Source organism: Lepisma saccharinum, chromosome 9 (assembly GCF_977018435.1).
Source record: "Lepisma saccharinum chromosome 9, izLepSacc3.1, whole genome shotgun sequence".
In the NCBI taxonomy this organism is placed as follows: domain Eukaryota; kingdom Metazoa; phylum Arthropoda; class Insecta; order Zygentoma; family Lepismatidae; genus Lepisma; species Lepisma saccharinum.
This window is the reverse complement of record NC_139237.1, coordinates 83,635,707-83,654,220: the sequence shown is the minus strand read 5'-3', so window position 1 is coordinate 83,654,220 and position 18,514 is coordinate 83,635,707. Positions and strand designations below refer to the sequence as shown.

General features: G+C 37.3%; 1 protein-coding gene across 2 annotated transcripts; it reads left to right on the top strand.

Annotated features, from left to right (window-relative positions):
- The first annotated feature begins 6,095 nt into the window (after positions 1 to 6,095).
- Positions 6,096 to 17,277, top strand: LOC145992780 (uncharacterized). Of its 2 annotated transcripts, none has more exons than XM_083129177.1 (5): positions 6,096 to 6,179; positions 9,408 to 9,476; positions 11,687 to 12,139; positions 15,045 to 15,483; positions 17,217 to 17,277. In XM_083129177.1, coding segments are annotated over exons 1-4 (960 nt in total). In that variant the 5' UTR covers positions 6,096 to 6,178; the 3' UTR covers positions 15,482 to 15,483; positions 17,217 to 17,277. The 2 variants fall into 2 exon arrangements, with proteins under 2 accessions (XP_082985303.1, XP_082985302.1); XM_083129176.1 differs by having other exon boundaries at positions 6,097 to 6,179; positions 15,045 to 15,502.
- The last annotated feature ends 1,237 nt before the right edge of the window (positions 17,278 to 18,514 follow it).

The window sequence follows — 18,514 nt, the reverse complement described above, 5'->3', positions numbered from 1 at the left end:
TCAAACCTATTAGAAATGACAATAAAAATGATGAATAGCTTAATCATGTCTTGTCTAATTTTAATACAATGTCCTGACCTACAAAGTCACGTACTTTTTCTTATCTAATTATTCTTAAAGAAATGTGATATAATGGGTGATACTATTCTCAAGATCTTAAGATTCAAGATCGAGTGATTGTTTTCTCATTCGTCTTTACGTAAATTAAGACTCTTTTGAAGATAATTTTTCCCAGAAAGTTCAAGATCTCTACTCTTATCTCAAGGTAACAATTTTTTGACACTCCTTCTATGCATGATATGTTTAAGTGGAATGCACAAGTGCGGACGCTTTATGCAATTGGTGACCTATTTCGCTCAAAATAAATATCACGTGATCTGCCTCGGATGCATTAATATTTGACCTTTTCCGCAAAAATGGATCCTTGCAAACACACACGTAATACACATTGGAGATCAGTATATGACTCGTTTCAGTTTTTTAAAGTTCACTTCATGCACGGAGAGGCTAGTCGGGACTGGACTTACAGTTTAATGTGAGATCCGAACCACTGTGTGTACCTCCACTGTGAACCCGGGACAATTCCATTGCAAGGCGACGTCACCACCACGTCATCGGCAAAGCATTGTACGGCTTCCTGTGCATGCTTAAATATACTCCCTTGGTACTACTGATTTGCTTTTCTTTCTTTTTTGGTTCTTAAAGTAGTTTTTTTTCTGTCTCTCGCGTTAATAGTGACTAGGAGGATGAATGCGGGATACACACTTTGCATTATCCAAGTTTAGAACCTGAAACCTCTGATTACGCATCTCGTTACTCTCGGAGGCTGGCTCATTTGCTTTTGGAGCACAAACATTATTATTATCATTTTGTGTCGCACTCTGAAGGACGGAATGGTTACTATCTAGATGTCTTTATGTTCGAATTCTGGGTAAGGTATTGATATGTTGTTGTCTCATTATACAGGTCCTCTACACAGAAACGTGTAGAGGACATCAAAATAGACAACTTTTCTCAGTAACATTTTTCTCGTTGGTGCGTCATTTCGGTGCTACAGTCGTTCAGAAAAAGCCCTTTTAGTCGCCTGAATGCTGGCAACCCAACACAACATTTGATCGGATCTGCGACGTCATTTCCTGCGATGAAACGGCGCACGGCAGTGTTGCAAGGAACACACAAATTTTGTGAAAAAATGACAGACCGCCAACCACATTATTAGTTGTAAAACGAGGATAGGAACGCGTCCAGTATACCGAACATCCAGGGTAATACGGCCTACCAGCGTCAGAAGTGCAGCAGTCATCCCAGGGGAAGGGGGAAGTGAACCAACGATATCAAAAATGGTACAAAGCGTATTCAAAATGAAGTCGTAATATCGGATTTTGTCTCAGCCTACATGTCAAATATCAACAACAGAATTTATTGGACTTACAGCTTACATGTGGCTGTTTACTCCCAGCTACATGTCAAATATTTGCAAATCTCGTTGCAAGGTTGATATCTACAGGTTTGTGTCTTGATACATGCGTTGTGGTATTGTGGTGATGATAATGGAAGTATCCAAGGTTCACGTGTTACGTTATGGCTAAAACACGTACAACCACAGGAACAACTTAATGATGAATCAGTAGCGAATATACTGCCATGCTCACAGTTGCAGACTATTACATGTGTATCCGGTGAGTAGATAAACACAGTCGTAGGAGAGCTTGTATTACTACTACTTATCGCTGCATTTTCAACTATTTTTGTCACTTGCCTCATAATGCCCTGAATATACATTATATTATGTGTTACTTACCTTTGGAAGTTTGAGTTCTTTCATATCTATTTTGTCAACTGTTCAGTGTGTCACAGACAACCATTATCATATTGACGAAGTCGATAGACAAAACTGTAGATGTCAACTTGGTAACGAGATTTGAAAATATTTGACATGTAGGTTGAGAGTCAAAATCCGATATTACCACTTCCTTTCGAATACGTTGTTTTTCTACAATTTTTCGTATCGTTGGTCCATTTCCTGTTGGGTTATTTAAAGAGTCTTCCTGCTTTGTTTTACCATATATTATGGGGCTGGTTGTAGCTATGTCATTTTTCAAAGAATATGTGTTTCTTGCCAACCTATAGCACTCACCGCTTCACGACAGGAAATGACATCACAAATACGATCAAATGTTGTGTTGAGTTGCCAGCATTCAGGCGGCAAAACGGGCATTTTTGAAAGACTGATGCACCAACGAGAAAATTGTTACTGAGAAAAGTTGTTTATTTTGATGCCCTCTATACGTTTCTGTGGTCCGTGGGCGCCATTAAAATGACATTCTAAATATTTCATCAGCTCATCGTTCATGTTGATCGGCGCGCTTAGAAAAGCAATATTACACAAACCAAATTAGAAATAGAAAATGTATTAGTTTTCGGTCGCCCAGTTCGTTAGGCGTCTGACGTCCACACAGATATTTTGGCTCGATTTCCCAGCTGGGTAAACCTTAGTTTGGATTTTACTCCGAAGTTGTCCCTACCATATGTGGCTCTGGGTCTTTCCCACCCTCTACCCAATGTGTCCTGTGGTATTAAGGCGGCCAGAACGCTGTGCTTATGACACCACCTCCACTATGCCGGAGGTCGAGAATATGTGGAGCCTTATCTCAACCCTAAGTATGTGCCTTCATGACACATAAGAAAGATGTGATAAAGTGGCCTTGAAATCAAGAGGTGGAGGTACTGTGTGGAGTACGAATCGTACTTTAAACTGTATGCCCGGTCTCAATTAGCCTATTTGTTCATTTATTTATTTATTTCGTCTTCTTTTACATGGCAAAGTTACGACTGTGGAGCCTTTTCTTCCACTTGACGATGTTTACAAAAAATTTGAATGTGGAATATTGAAATATTGAAAAAAGAAAGAAAGAAAAAAAATATAAAAATATATAAAAAATACAAAGAAAAAAATACATATAAGAATGGTAATCTAACCTATAGATACGGGCACACACACACATACATATTTTTGCCCTTACACATACACACGTACAAGCAAAGTACATCAAGTGAGTCTAAAAACGATAATTTCTTCAATGCACAGGAAACTTTACTCTTTTGATAGTGGAAACTCCCGCTGTGTTCAAAACTCGATATAATCATAAATTAAAGAATTTAAATTATGAATTACAGTGTGGACGTTGAATGGAGCATCTGAAGTTATCTTAGCAGATGTACAGTGTCTCTCAAAAGTTTTAGGACAACGACATTTTAAACTAGGCAACCCAATTTACACAAGGCGTTGGTGGGTTGCGTGTAGAGTTAGGCTCGATTTCAGGGTTGCCACATGCACAATAGATATTTATGAAATACGCGAAATAAATAAAAACAAGAATTATTGTATAAAATTATAAAAATATCACTATTATATCGCAAATTACACAATTCTATCTGAAAGATTGATTGATTGATTTAGTTTATTTTACTTCGCGTTTTGTGCCTCTTGGCTAATTTGCGAAGATGGGGATGAGTGATGAAATTGATGAATGGACATTCACAAACTACCAAGCCCGAGCGGGATTCGAACCCGGTACCCTTGGATCTTTCTGAAAGAAAAAGAAAATTGGTTTTCTAGTATTTCATGGTTGATAAGTCTACAATTCTTAATTCTCTTTTTATTAATGAAGAGCATGGTGACATTTTTTTATAGCAAAGTAAAGTGGTCACATTGTTCTGCATCTGGAATTTATATATATATAAAATGAATTGACACACGTTCAAAGGGATATTTTGACGCATAAGATCGTGAATTATGATACTCTAACGATAATTGTGTACTGCTTCAAAGACATTGACAAATATTAATGAAATAACTATTTATATTTGTGGCAATTCAGAACATACTAATTTTACCCATTTTCCCACTCGAGTTCAATGCAAAGATAGCTCCACAAATATCGACTGAAAAGTTTTTATCGTGTGCAATTCTCCATTAAATGTTTTCGCAGATTCGTACTACGCGTACCTTCGTTTTCTTTGTTACAAACAAGTATTCTTTGCACATTACATGTAGGAGGAGAGTTGCATCTACATTTCACACTGGGTAGCTCCTTCTACCTGCTCTCAGGAGCGAAAGCTTGTGGGGTAGTGGTTACCGTTAAGGATTTACAAGCTGATGGTCGTAGGTTCAAACCCCTCCGGTGGCAGAAAATTTTCGTAAGTTTTAGACATATCACACTGTGTTCATTGTCCACGCCCTGTGAAACGGAATGATTCAGTTTGGAATTTACGATGGGGGGAGGGGAAATATTAAATTACAAAATCTGCATTTCAACGAACCGAGAAGTGGAGAAGAATTGGATAATTCTTATAAATATTAAAATTACATTCATGCTTTTAGTGATATAATCGTAGGTAAAATCAAAGATCTTACGTGGATTTTTTTTTCTTGATCTGTACTCAGCCAAAAGGCATTCTCCAATACATTTCAAAATGTTATTGAATGTTTCATGTCGATAATTTGATCAATGCATCAATTCCTGACGCTGAGACTATATTTTCTGCAACTACCTCTTCTCTCCTCTCGTCTCCAGTCCCTTCTGTTCTTATCTTCTCGTCCTCCTTCTTCTTTCCTTTCCTTCTCATCTGTTTTTATCTCATATCGCCTTCCCTACTTTTCTCGCATCTTGTCTCCATTCCACTCTTCTCCACCCCTCTTATCACCTCTCCTGTCTTCCGATTCCACTGCATTCTTCTCCTTCATTTCGTTCTTCCCCTTCTCTCTTTTACTCTACTCTCCACTCCCCTCTTCTCGTCTCTTCCTCTCCTCTCCTCTCCTCTCAAAACTCCTCTTCTCTCATCTCGTTCTCATCCTCGTATCTCCTCTTGCTCCATTTTCCTCATCTCTCCACAAATATTTTTCCTTTCTCCTCATTACTTCTCCTATCCACTTCTGTTTTCTATTTTCTTCCCTCCTTTACTTTTCCTCTTTCCCTTTCTCTGTTCTCCTTTCTTTTGTCCCCTTTCGTTTCCTCTCCCCTATTTTCTTTGTGTAGACTCATCAGCAATGAAGTACTAGAAAATCAATTTTCTTTCTTTCAGAAAGTATTTCACATTTGCAACAAATGTAATACTGATATTTTCTTCTAGTTTTATACAATAATACTTACATTTATTTATTTCGCGTATTTGATAAATATCTATTATGCATGTGGCAACTCTGAAACTGAGCCTAACTCCACACGCAACCCATCAACGTCTTGTGTAAATTGGGTGCCTAGTTTAAAATGTGGTCCTAAAACTTTTGAGACACACTGTATAAGATATAAACAATATATTAAGCATATGCTCTTTCTTGGAACAGGCATATGCACAAGTGTCATGATTTACTTAATCTGTACGTGATTGGCAAGGTTAAGATGATGGAAATTTCCAAAGGTATGACGTTAATGAAGATGAATTAACAACAGTTTAGAGTGTCTTGTTTTAAGGTACATTGATTGAATCCGGATTTACAATGTTTATCTGCCATAATGTATCAAAAATTGACATAATTTTATAACAACGCACATAAACATGTAAGTACCTTCCAAGGATATTTTACAAGGATTAAAATGCACAACAATGTTCACTTCATCACTTCTTTAAACCCTTTACTCTCAACTGTAAATATATATAGCTATAGGTTAAAAATTCTGATAGGAATTTTCATTTGATAAGTATCCTTGAACGTCACAGTCGTGCGTTTCATTGGAAAAATGAATTGTAAAAATCGCAATGTTAAAAGTATCATGACAATGACCAACAATTGAGAGTCACTTCAGACAACCTTCCGATTGTTTTGAAGATCATGTCACCGTGAGAAGGTGAAGTTTGTGATTAGATAGCAAATCTTGAAAAACAAGGTGTAAACATGTTAAATTGGCAACTTTTCCTTTTCATATTGTAGTTATTACGTAGTGTCTTTGAGTATTAGGTAACTTTATGCTGAACGGTAAAGGTGTCTCTATTCATTAGGGGCGTGCATAATTTTATCTCCAAGTCTTCCCAGAGATATCATTCGTTTGTTTGTTATCTTTAAATTCTCAAAAAAAGAAAAAAAAAGACAATGACTTGATGTATATATGTGACGTTGCAGCATCGCTTGTGTCCAGTTCGTCTTTGGGGGTATTTGAGTGCCAGATCTCGTAGAGACAGTAAGTAACGGCCTATGAGTTCTTGTATCTGTCACGGATGTTACAAAATACTCTTTTTAACTACAACTTTCAAATAACACAAACCTATTACTGTTATTTAGGACCTAACACTACTTTATTTCATTAATCTAACTTTCCAGTTTAATAATGATTTTTCATTTTCGCATATGTTACGATTAATTTATTGAGTTGGTGTTTTAAGTCCGTTTTATGCACAGTAAGGGTAATTCGGACTGTGCAATGTGCCTCCACCGGGTATCGAACCCGGGAACCCTTGATTACAAGGCGACGACGCTACTACTGCGACATCGGGGAGACCAGATGTTACGATGACCTAGAAGAAGTTGATTTTGCCCCCCCGCCCCCCTACTCTCCATCCTGCCACCCCTAACCTTCTACCCTGGTCCCTCTGCTTTCCACCTGTCCCCAATAAAAACCTTGACCGTGTTAGATATTTACTTTTTTAATTAGGAAAAATAGTATTATTTTTTAAATACTTTGTGTTATTTCTGAAGAATAAGTTAATTGTAGGTATGTATTTAATACCTACATAGTGATATGAAACCAAAAATAATCTCTTAGTTTAAATTGCTACATCACTTTGCAATATACTTATGTCATGAAGCGGGCGGGCTTGTGTACACAAATCCAACCCCTTTTAAAAACAAATAGCTACTCTTATATAACCAGAAATAAGGGTTTGGCGCTCCCCAAGGTCGCCCAGGCCTTAAGCCGCTCCTTTCTGCGAGCCACGTTTGATCAGTGTGTACAAATATTAATATCATTATCAAATAAGAATCCTTAGTTGTTGAAGATTGTATTTGACCTTTGAGTTAAGTCAAACATGTGCCATTTAAAAGTTTTTCTAATTAAAAATAGCAAATTGTAACATCTGTAGTTGTCGAACTTGTCTTAAAGATTGACATACATACTTTTATAAGTTCAAGAAATTGTTAGTAGACATATGTTTCTTGAAAACAAACCTTCAGAAGTAAAATGCAACTTCCGAGACGACAAGTTGCACGTCAGTCTACTGTCGCTTCGGTCTGAATGCTCACTAAGATTAAAGCACACTACATAATATGTAACAGTAGCTATTGTTAAATCAAAATTGAAAACCAACACAGTCTGCTGGAACCTAGTGTATTTCAGTTCACTAAGTTTTTTTTTTCTCCATCTTCGTCTTGGCCTTCCTACAGGTCTCTTACCATCAGGTTTCCCAACAAGAATCCTGTAAACTCCTCTTTCCTCTCCCATTCGTGCCACATGGCCTGCCCACCTAAGTCTTCTTGATTTAATTATTCTAATAATATCTGGACATGAATACAAATTATGTAGTTCTAAATTATGTAACCTTCTCCACTCACCTGTCTCCTCATCCCTTTTAGGTCCAAAGATTTTTCTAAGGATCCTATTTTCAAATACTCTCAATTTATGTTCCTCTTTCAATGTAAGGGACCAAGTTTCACATCCATATAATACTACAGGCAAAATTACGGTTTTGTATATTTTAACTTTTAGCTTCTTAGATATTAAACGAGAAGACAAAAGTTTATGAAGAGAGAAGTAACATGCATTTCCTGAATTAAGCCTACTTTTTATTTCCTCTTTAATATAATTTTCATTTGTTAATATTACTCCTAAGTATTTGAATTTGGAAACTGGTTCAAACAAGTTGTTATCAATAATTAGATTTTGATTATTACCTAACACTTGGTTTCGGCCTGTAAGCATATATTTAGTTTTCTCTTTGTTAACTTCCAAACCTATCTCTTTAGCAGTTTTGAAAAATATTTTAGCATTATTCTTAATTGTATTCACATCATCCCCCAGTAAGTCTACATCATCTGCATATGCTAACAACTGAGTCACACCATTTAATTTTAGTCCTTCTTTAGTTTCGTTTACCTTCCTAACAGCATATTCTAAAGCAAAATTAAAGAGCAATGGAGATAATGCATCTCCTTGTTTTAACCCATCATGAATTGTAAATTTGTCAGACATATTAATACCCACACGAATTTTACTTTCTGTTTCACTGGTGCATACTTTTATCATGCTAACAAGCTTCTTAGGTATTCCAAACTCTACTAATATATTATATAATTTATCTCTTTTGACTGAATCACATGCTTTTTTAAAATCAATGAATAGCTGATGGACATTTTGATTATATTCCCACTTTTTCTCAAGTGTCTGTCTGATGTGAAAAATTTGATCAGTAGTTGATCTGTTGCGTTTAAATCCACATTGATAATCACCTATAATTTCATTAGCATATGGGGTTAGTCTTGTTAAAAGAATGTTAGATAATATTTTATATGTTGTTGAGAGTAGAGTAATTCCACGGTAATTATTGCAGTTCATTTTATCACCTTTTTTAAACACAGGAACAATTATGGATTCTTTCCACTGTTGAGGGATTTCCTCTTTATTCCATATTAAACAAATTAATTTATGAATTTGACATATTAAGGAATTTCCACCATATTTAATTAACTCAGCTGGTATTAAATCAATGCCAGGTGCTTTGTTATTCTTTAGCCTTTTAATAGCATCTTTAACTTCAGTCAAGTTAGGTTCTGGAACTAAAGGTTCTGCTGTGTGTACTTTATTCACTTCTGATTTATCTCCTACATGGACATTTAAAAGGTCATTAAAGTAGTTCTTCCATCTATTTAGAATATCGCTTGGGTCAGCTAGAAAATCACCGTCTTTATATTGACATTGAGATGGACCTAAGGGAAATCGGTAGGGATGGAAAAGAGTATATAGATCTTGCTCAAGATAGGGAAACATGAAAGGCCTGTGTTGCTGCAGCCATGAGCCTTCGGGTTTAAGAAGGCTAGAGAGTTAGTTAGTTTAAGTTTTTTTCCTTGGTTCCAGAGACATAAACAACTGCTATGCGTTAATGTGACTGTCACAAACAGAATCCACAAGGTGTCAATCGCCACAAGCACATTATAGTACATAAACTTCTAATGGTGCACTTTTCGTGCATGAAAATATACAGAAATGCATCAAAGAGTTCTTTCATCAGATGTTTTATGTGATGCAATAAAATCCACGATCATTTCAAAGATTCAAAAATTACACATCCGTGTTAATTGATGCATCAAAAGTTGATCAACAATATTTTAATGCATTTCTAATGCTGTGTACAGACAGATAGATGACAATAAATTTTACTAGAAAATGCAATAACGTATTTATTATTATTAATTTCAGTGGCGTCAAAACTTGGCTTGCTCTTCCTGTCCGCTGTACTCTGCATTTCTTGTGCAAGGGGATATCAAGGTAAGTAATATATTGCATTCTTTATTATTATTATTATTTATACTGAGAGAGAAAGAGAGAGAGAAACAGAAGGAAATAGAAATACAGAGACAAGGGGAGAGAGATACAAAGAAACAGAAGAATATATATTATACAAATAGAAATGGAGAGAAAAATAGGAGACAGAGAAGGAGAGAGAGAGAGTAATCAAAGAGAAAATTAAAGAGAGGGAAAGAAAGGCAGAGAGAGATACGAAGAGAAATAAAAGGGGGAGAGAGAGACAAAGGGGGAGAAAGACAGAGAGGTATAAAGAAGAAAGAAAAAGAGAGATATCGTACAAAGAGAAAATAAGAGAGATACAAGAGGAATGGGGAGAGAAAGAGAGAGATAAAAGTGAGAATGCAGAGAAAGAGTGAAATACAAAGAGAAATGGGGAAGATACATACAAAGAGGAATGTAGAGAAGGAGAGAAATACAAAGAAGAATAGGGAAGATACATACAAAGAGGAATGGAATGGGAAGAGAAATACAAAGAAATAGAGGAGTAGATGGAGCTACAAAGAGACAGATAGGAGGATGGGAGGAAAGATTGAGTGTGCAACCCAAAGAAGTATCCTGGAGCTATCCAGACAATTTTTTAACATATCAATAATAAGAATTCTCATTATGATATTTAGAATGGTTTAAATATCATTTTTTTCCAGTATAGCATTGAAAAATCTACAAGAAACAAGCCTTTAATTTCATTCACTCTAGTTCTTCATAACCTTTACTTACTTACTGTCCTGTTCACCTCTCTTGAAGAATGCGCGCCAGCGGATTCTGTTTCTTGCCATCTCTTTGATCTCGATCCAGCTTTTTTCTTGTTTCATTGCCTCTCCTTGTACTGTAATCCACCAGGTTTTTCTGGGTTTTACTCTTCTCCTTGCACCTTGTGGGTTCCCGTCGAAGGCCTTTCTATACTATGTTTTCGTAGCTTTGTATCAAGGTGTATCCTATCCATTTCCATTTTCTGTATCTGATTTCTTTCTGCAACTACTGGTTGGGTATTACTTCTGGCCATCTAATTCCTAGAGTAAATCTCAAACATATGTATACTTGAAGCTTATTTCTTTGACACGCACCTTCTGCCTTTAGGGCTTTAGGTTAGTCTGGTTATAACCCTTTTATCGGACTTCTCAAAGGCTTCTAAGGGTTAGTAGGACCAAGTCCTTGCGAGGTCTGTGGTGTAGGATTTATTTTTAATTATCACCTATGTAGGTTTGAAAGATTATTAAGACCTTTTTACTCGAAGATTTATTTAAACTTCTGATGTTATACAAACACTTTTTCAAACAGACAATTCACCCGATACAACTTGTAGGCCTAAACCTATTAGTTCTACCGAAGTTTATAACCCTGGTCTTTTTGATGATGCAGGAGAACGCCTTATTCAGACTTGGGTTTGTGGAATATCTGCCAAATGAAGTACAAGTACACCAGCCAATCCGAAGATTGAAGCAAGATATTACCCAACGTCCCCTGAACCATCAGCCTTTCGGCAACCAGGAGAATGTTCCGTAGGCTTACAAAAGTCTAGCTCTTTTATATCATAATTTTGTTTACAATTTACCATGGTTACTACATAGTTGTTTTAATATTTCTATAGTTTCAACATTTTTTCCTGATTTAAGTTAAACAATTCATTACCTATTGTAACATTAACAATAACACATTTTTAAAGAAAAGATTCCAACATAGATTAATACAATACAGATTGAATAGTTTTTTGCTTGAAAAAGCATGTGTTGACAGGGGCGACACATCTTATACTTTGATTTTCTTTCCGTGTTTCATATCCATATAGTAAAACAATTATGTTTGTATTAAATAATCTGATTTTGTTTAGATGGATATTTGGTTGGATATCCATGTCGATTGAGAAAGCTGTTCTTGCTTTCATTATTCTGGCATCCACATCTTTTTTCTGACCCACCTGACGTGGAAATGATGCTACCTAAACAGACAAATCTTTTACCTTCTTAGATGTCCTCATCTCCAACTTTCAATTTAGTTTCAACCTTATTGTGGATCCTAATTTATTTTGTTTTGTTGCCTTATTTAGATCCTGTAATATACTCTGAATATCTGTAAATATGTGGGCTAATAGGCATACATCATCTGCAAACTGTAGATCTTTAAATCTTCCTGTCATATCCCATAGTCATAATCTAGTCCACTTACTCTTTCAGTATGTTCTCCATCATCACTTATGACGGCCGGCTACAATTACACTAGCTGGTTTCCTCTGCAGAGTACTGGAAGCGGTAAACCTGGAGCAAACCTGGAATTCGCAGTTACGGCTGCAAGCGACGCAACGATATACCTCTACGATGCCTTCCACGCTTTGTCCTACGTGGTCATCATCGACGACACCACCACTGCAGGGTTCAGCACCATCAGACGCCAAGGGGTCACCACGACGCCAGTCGCCGAATCCGATAACACCGGATACCTTGCCTCTCCAGGACAATCCTTCTGGATCAGGATGGAGGAGAACTTGCTGTACGTCGGTATCCAGGGACAAGTGGAACCAATTGTGTGGTACCAGGATAACGAACCATTATCCATCAGCCAGGTGGAGTTCTCCTACAGAGGTGCATCCGGAGCTGCTATGTGGAACTATTGCTACATAAAGCCATCAAGTAAGTACTCTCTATCATGAGCAGCGCGGAAAGCACAAAAAATGGGGTTCCTTCAGAACACGATTTCTCGAAAACTACCTGACGCATTTGAATCAACTTTGTGGTAAATAGATTAGAAGGGATGAATCTTAACATTGAGTATTGTAACTTTTTCATCACTTTTATATTTTAAAATATATAAGCTGTCAAAAATCTCAATATTTGAATCGACGTATAGAGCCTGATTCTAAGTTAATGCAAAAATTGAATCTTACAAGCCTTTCTTGCATCCTCCCTGAGTAAATTTGTTTTTGTTTTATTCAGAATGCGTTGCCCATTGCAACAAAATGTCATTCCAAACATTGATAAATTTTCAAAAATCGTAAAAATTCTGGAAAATAACGTGCTAAATCCGTGTCTTGCGAGTCCTACTAGTTCATCCGACTACCGACAGATGACTCTGACGAAATGTTATTCCAAGAAGGCAGAAGAAGGTCCGTTAGCAGTCCCTTCACCCTTGGAGGTAGCTTTCGACCCTAGGAAACTCCAAAGTTCGGGGTAATCCAGCGGAGACCTCCTCCGAAAATATAAAAGCCCCCCCGCCGCCGAAAATTTCAACACAGAACATACTTTTTCTTGCTTCTTTCGTAATAATGACCACTGATTTAGTCTTCTTTATAATTAACAGTCAAAATAATTTTAACAAATTTAAATATCGTCCGTTTTGATAATTGCTACCTAGTAATGTACAATGGTATTCGATTTCATTAAAACTCAACACGTATAGAGCGGCAGAGTTGGTGTAATGTTAGTTACTAGTGTTGAAACGAATTTCAACTTATTACAGCTATTTAAACGGTTCGTCAGTTAAAATTTTGTGGAATGGTGGTGACGTGCTTGTTCAGTCTTGTCGAAATATACCGGTACACTTCAATTTAATTACTAATCCCAGTCAAGGAGCAAAATGTTATTATTGTCTTTATTAGTATTATAATTTGGTGCCCATGACATTTCCACCGTGATGTTCAAATAGCCCCTCCCGGAAAACTGTTTGAAAGTAACTAGTACAGTCAACGGCAAAGATAATGGTAGGCAAATTGTCCACCGCTATTTTTATTACATTTTTAATCTACATCCTGTGTTGTTTTAAGGAATGAAACTATGTTGGTTCGAAGCAGGCATTGTTCTCTGCTTATTAACGTCTTTATTTCAATTCATTGTCATCACATTGTGTAATTCAGACCGAATTAAAATGGGGGTGGACAATTCGACTACTCTTCCTTGCCGTTGGGTGTATAAGTAACAGCCATTTCTTTTAGATTTCTAACTGTAAGTACTTTTAAAAGTATGTAACCTTAACAATAAAAGTAATGTAATAAACAGTTACTTTACGACGCGTAGATTACGCGTAGATTCAAAATCCGGAATGTGAGGAAAGAGCTAAATTTGTCAACTCTGATCCCAAGTACACTCTGTATCGGCAATCTGCCCAGTCAACAAAGTAATGTTACCACAACGTTGTGGCAACGTTAGCCCCTAACATACCTAACGTTGTTACAACGTTGAATGTATGTTGATACAACGTTGTGTCAACGTTTAAGGGTCATTTTTTTCAACGTTGCTGCAACTGAACATTATGTAGCAACGTCAGGTATGTCAGGGGTTAACGTTGCCACAACTTTTTTGCAACATTATCTTGCTGCCTGTGTAATTTATGAATATAACAATGCATATTGAAAATATGGTTATTTCGCATGCCAAGCCATTTTTGTATATAATACATATGCGTAACAGGAAAAACTCATGTTTGTAACGTCACAGTTTCTCTTTACATATTATACAAACTTTTCCTGCTCCACCATAATAGGCAATTGTTAGTCTGGAGATTGTGATGAATTAACCAATCTCTAACTACACCTGGTAATCCGTTTCTTTTTGCAGTACTTAGCTCCTGATTATATAGTCTGGAATAAATATATTTATCATGGGAGTTTCACTTGTATTCAACACATTTCATTTTCTGATCTTCCTTACAACTTCAATATTCACACATCTTTCGAAGGATAATAAAACACATTTTTTCACTAATTACAATCGAAAGTATCCTTATTTGTGTTACTAAAAGTTATGTTTGTTTTGCATTTGAGTCGCACTGCCATCTAGTGTACGCTGTAGGAAATATAAGGTTTGGTGGTCAGTGCACACACAAATTCAGATTAAACAAAACACTCCGATCTGACGCTTGTGGCGCTCATGGTGGTGATCATCCAAACTAAAGCGTATTCAGTGGAATGTTTTTTGTAACGTTGATGCAACGTTATCACAACGTTGTTCCCCTACATACAACATTCATCATAAATACAACAAGCATACAACGTTGTGGCAACGTTATCACAACGTTGTTCCCCTACATACAACATTCATCATAAATACAACATTCATACAACGTTGTGGCAACGTTAGTGTGTTGACTGGGTGTGGATCAAGGTAGCGCTTAACGGTAGAGAAGGGGAGAAAGCGAGTGGGCGGAGCAAAGCAGTGCAAACAGCTGGTAGCTGCAGCCACGTCTTCCTCTCCATAAACTCACTTCCCCTCTCACGCGCTCATTTGTTGAGTCATCTCGAGTCAAAAAAAAGTTTCTGCACAAGTAGGGACTGCATATACCAGCCTTTTGCAGCAGCGCGCAATGTTTTGCTCCGCCCACTCGTTTTCTCCCTTTCTCTACCCTTTAGCGCGGCCTTACTCCACAAATTCCCCGAGACACACTGTAACGTATTCCCATGGATATTATAATTGTTATTAGAAATACCAATCCTTAATTTTAATTACTAATTTTTAATGTTTTTGTATCACTTACCGGATCACGCCTCCAAAATTCCTGACGACATCCATGGCTGTACTTCATAGGCTGTGTTTCATTTTTCAGCTTGCTATTCGGTCACTACCGCACCATTTAACGTCAGCTATCCTTTCATAGTCAACACTTTCCTTGGGACCGAGGTACAGGTGGATTTCTCCGTCAGAACAGCTGCAGACGCCAGAATCTTTCTGTCCCCATTCGCACACGCAATAAATGCCACCACCCCCGGATACGAGATCTGGCTCGCCTCCGCCGAAGACGAGATAACGAGAATCCGAAGGGAATTCGGAGGTGCACCTGTCTACGAGCAGGAGATCCCTAATCTGCTTTCCGCGGAGGAATACAGGAGTTTCTTCATTCGAGTGTTCGACGGGACAATCGTCATTGGGAACCTTCAAGACCCGAATCTTCCGCTATTGACGTGGACTGATCCTGACCCGATGACCATTTATTTTGCTTCGTTCTCCAGTGGACCTGGCACGGCTGCCAACTGGCTCTGCTAGAGGTACACGCAAGTCAACACCGTAAGTTCTTTCGCAGGCCCTTTACTTTAGTTCAACCCTCATATATATATATATATATATATATATAATTTAGTTTATGTGTTAAGTGCTCTTTTATGCACAGGCAGGTTAATCACGATTGGGCTCACTGTTTGAAGAGGGATCCGACCCAGCACTATGTGCCTCCACTGGATGTCAAACCAAGGACCCCCTCTTTAATCTTCTAAAATGTACTCAAACAATTACTGGGTTTTGATTGATTTTTGTTAACGTCACTTTCCTGCCACTTTTGGCTAAGCGCGACGATGAGGATGAGTAATGATGTAATTAAATTAATGGACACTCATAAAAAACACCCCTGGCCATGGTGGGAATTGAACCCGGATCCCTGACCTTTCCTAATCATTCATCCACAAATTCTGGGGTGTAAATACACCTTTCTAAAGACACTCAAATGCACACTGGACTGCATTGTTGCAGACTAACGAGGCCCTGACGTCTAGACTCATATCTAGTATAATCCTCTGTGTATGCTGTCCATGTGTGTACGTACTAGTACTTGCTCTTGCATCAATTTCATCTTATTATTATTCAAGATTTACAGGAAATCGAAATAAAATGAATCAAATAATAGTTTTGCATTAACAGTAACTTATAAAATCAGAGTAAACATAATAATCTACAGTCAGCAAATTACCTAAATAAGTAATTTAAGTAATTGCTGGTTGGTTGAGTTGGTGTTTCAAGTCCACTTTATGCACAGTAAGGCTAATCGGGACTGGACCTACAGTTTAAAGTGGGATCAGAACCACTATGTGCCTCGAACCCTGGTTCCCTTGATTTAAGTAATTGTAATTTTGACTGCCACTTTGTGAGTATCAAACTCTTAAATGACTGTGGACTTCCAAGATAAAGACAAATAAAATTTAACACTTTATGGCAGGGCTTCCCAAACGTTTTTTGTTTCACGACGCCCTTAGTGTTTCAAGACATTTCCGCGGCCCCCAAGTCAGAATGTAGGCCTATCTAATACTTGCAACGCTCAGTTAGTGTGATTAGCTTGCATGCCTTTAAGTTAAAAAATAAACACATATTTCAAATTCAGAAACATTTTGTGGGTAAAAAGTATTAAATTAACATTTGGAACAATTACGTATATCATTTTTCTGAAAATATTAGAAGATTTCGCGGCACCCCTGTAAGTCAGGGCGCCGCGGCGCCAGAGGCGTCTCCTGAACGCATGCGTCAATTGTGGGAAAAATTACAGTTTCTCTGCGACAACATTAATGAGCATTTCTACATTCTAATTTCTTCATATAGGAGAAGTATTTATTTTACACGAGAGCGCTCAACTAAGGTTATATGTCATTTCTTGGATCTGAAGTGAAATAAAGTATTAATTCTTTTCCCACAATTGACGCATGCGCCACTTCAGATCCATGAAATGTAATATAATCTTAGTTGAGCGCTCTCGTGTAAAATAAATACTTCTCCTATATGAAGAAATTAGAATGTAGAAAGGCTCATTAATGTCGTCGCAGAGCAAGCTGTCCTTTTTCCCACAATTGACGCATGCGCTTAGGAGACGCCTCTGCGCGGCGCACACTTTGGGAGCCACTGGTTTATGGCCTGAATCCAGCTAAAAACATATGAGTGGGAAAATTAGAGATGTTGTCACGACGCTGATGAGTTTATTTTCCATTAGACTGATTTTTCAATTTTGGAAACTTTGCAGAAGTCACGCTTTGGACAACCTCGTCACGAAGAAGAATAGAATTACTCTCTTGGATTTCATCCCCACAACTAAGTACACCAGTCGTCACCCATCAACTATAAAAGGGAGCATACCATACGTGAATTTGCAGCATCCGTAAATTCTAAAGCTCTTCTCAACATTTGTAATTTATATGTTTATTTTAAGAACAAAATGTAAAAATAATATTTAAAATAAATGCATATAAAATTAAAATTGTCGTATTTGTAACGATCGTACACAATATAATATTATATATATATATATATATATATATATATATATATATATATGTGTGTGTGTGTGTATGTATAAACAAGATAGTAACTTCTTAACAGGATAACAGTTCCGAAATTATTGCACAAATTAATAATATCGTCGAGCACTGAACCTATATGGTGCCCGTCCAACAAGGGAGGCGAAGGTTCGATTGATAAGTATTCTTAATTTCAAAAGAATTACAGGAAATGTGTTTTTGGAATGTGCCACCATATCCGAACGGACACCAAAGAACACTGATTTCCGATTTGCTTGCCTATACTCTGTCCCAGCAGTCTGAGGAGCAAGCGAACGAAATCAAGTACAAGATGTTAGTCGAGAACATGTGAGAGGGGAAAGGGAATGAATGGAGGGGGGAACGCGACTGATTTGCTCCGCCCGCACTCACTTACTCCCCTTTTTCGCCGTTATGCGGGGCGATGCTGCACAGATTCCAGAGACAGAGTATAGATATTTATCTAACCATCTCAAATTATTTCTGTTGGCCAACAATCGATATAATGTATCTGTAAGTATCAGGTATTAGTGTAATGCTATTTTACGGTATCTACACATTTGTTTACAATATATAATAACTAAGGCTAGGATTTTGATGCAAATGTATCTTTTTTTTTTTTGGTAAGGCAGAAACATTGCATAAGTAGATAGGAACGTGTTTTACACGTAGGTGAATATATTGGGATATCTTTGTTAGGGCATTTTTTTGCATTTTTTGACCTTTTTGGAGTAAAGGTCATTTTTTAAACTTTTTAAATTATTTAAGTCATTTTTCGCCCTTTAAAAAGTCATATTTTGCCTTTTTCTACATTGTGGTGAAAGAAGGGGCATTTTACATGCAAATGTAACCCTTTGAAGGAGAGATGTTCCCGACTCTCGTCTCATTGCCTGCCTTCAGCGCAGTTCCGAACGACTGTGTTTGAAAAGACAAAGAAATTCTGCTCCTGTTGTGTCGGTGGAAGTCGAGAGAAGTTTTTCTATGTACAAGGTTCTCTTGTCCGACA

Bases quoted from the DNA above. Each gene is read 5' to 3' on its own strand.
- LOC145992780 (XM_083129177.1), top strand. The intron at 9,477-11,686 runs GTAAGTAATATA...TTACTCTTTCAG, and splicing joins TTGTGCAAGGGGATATCAAG to TATGTTCTCCATCATCACTT. The intron at 12,140-15,044 runs GTAAGTACTCTC...TTCATTTTTCAG, and splicing joins TTGCTACATAAAGCCATCAA to CTTGCTATTCGGTCACTACC.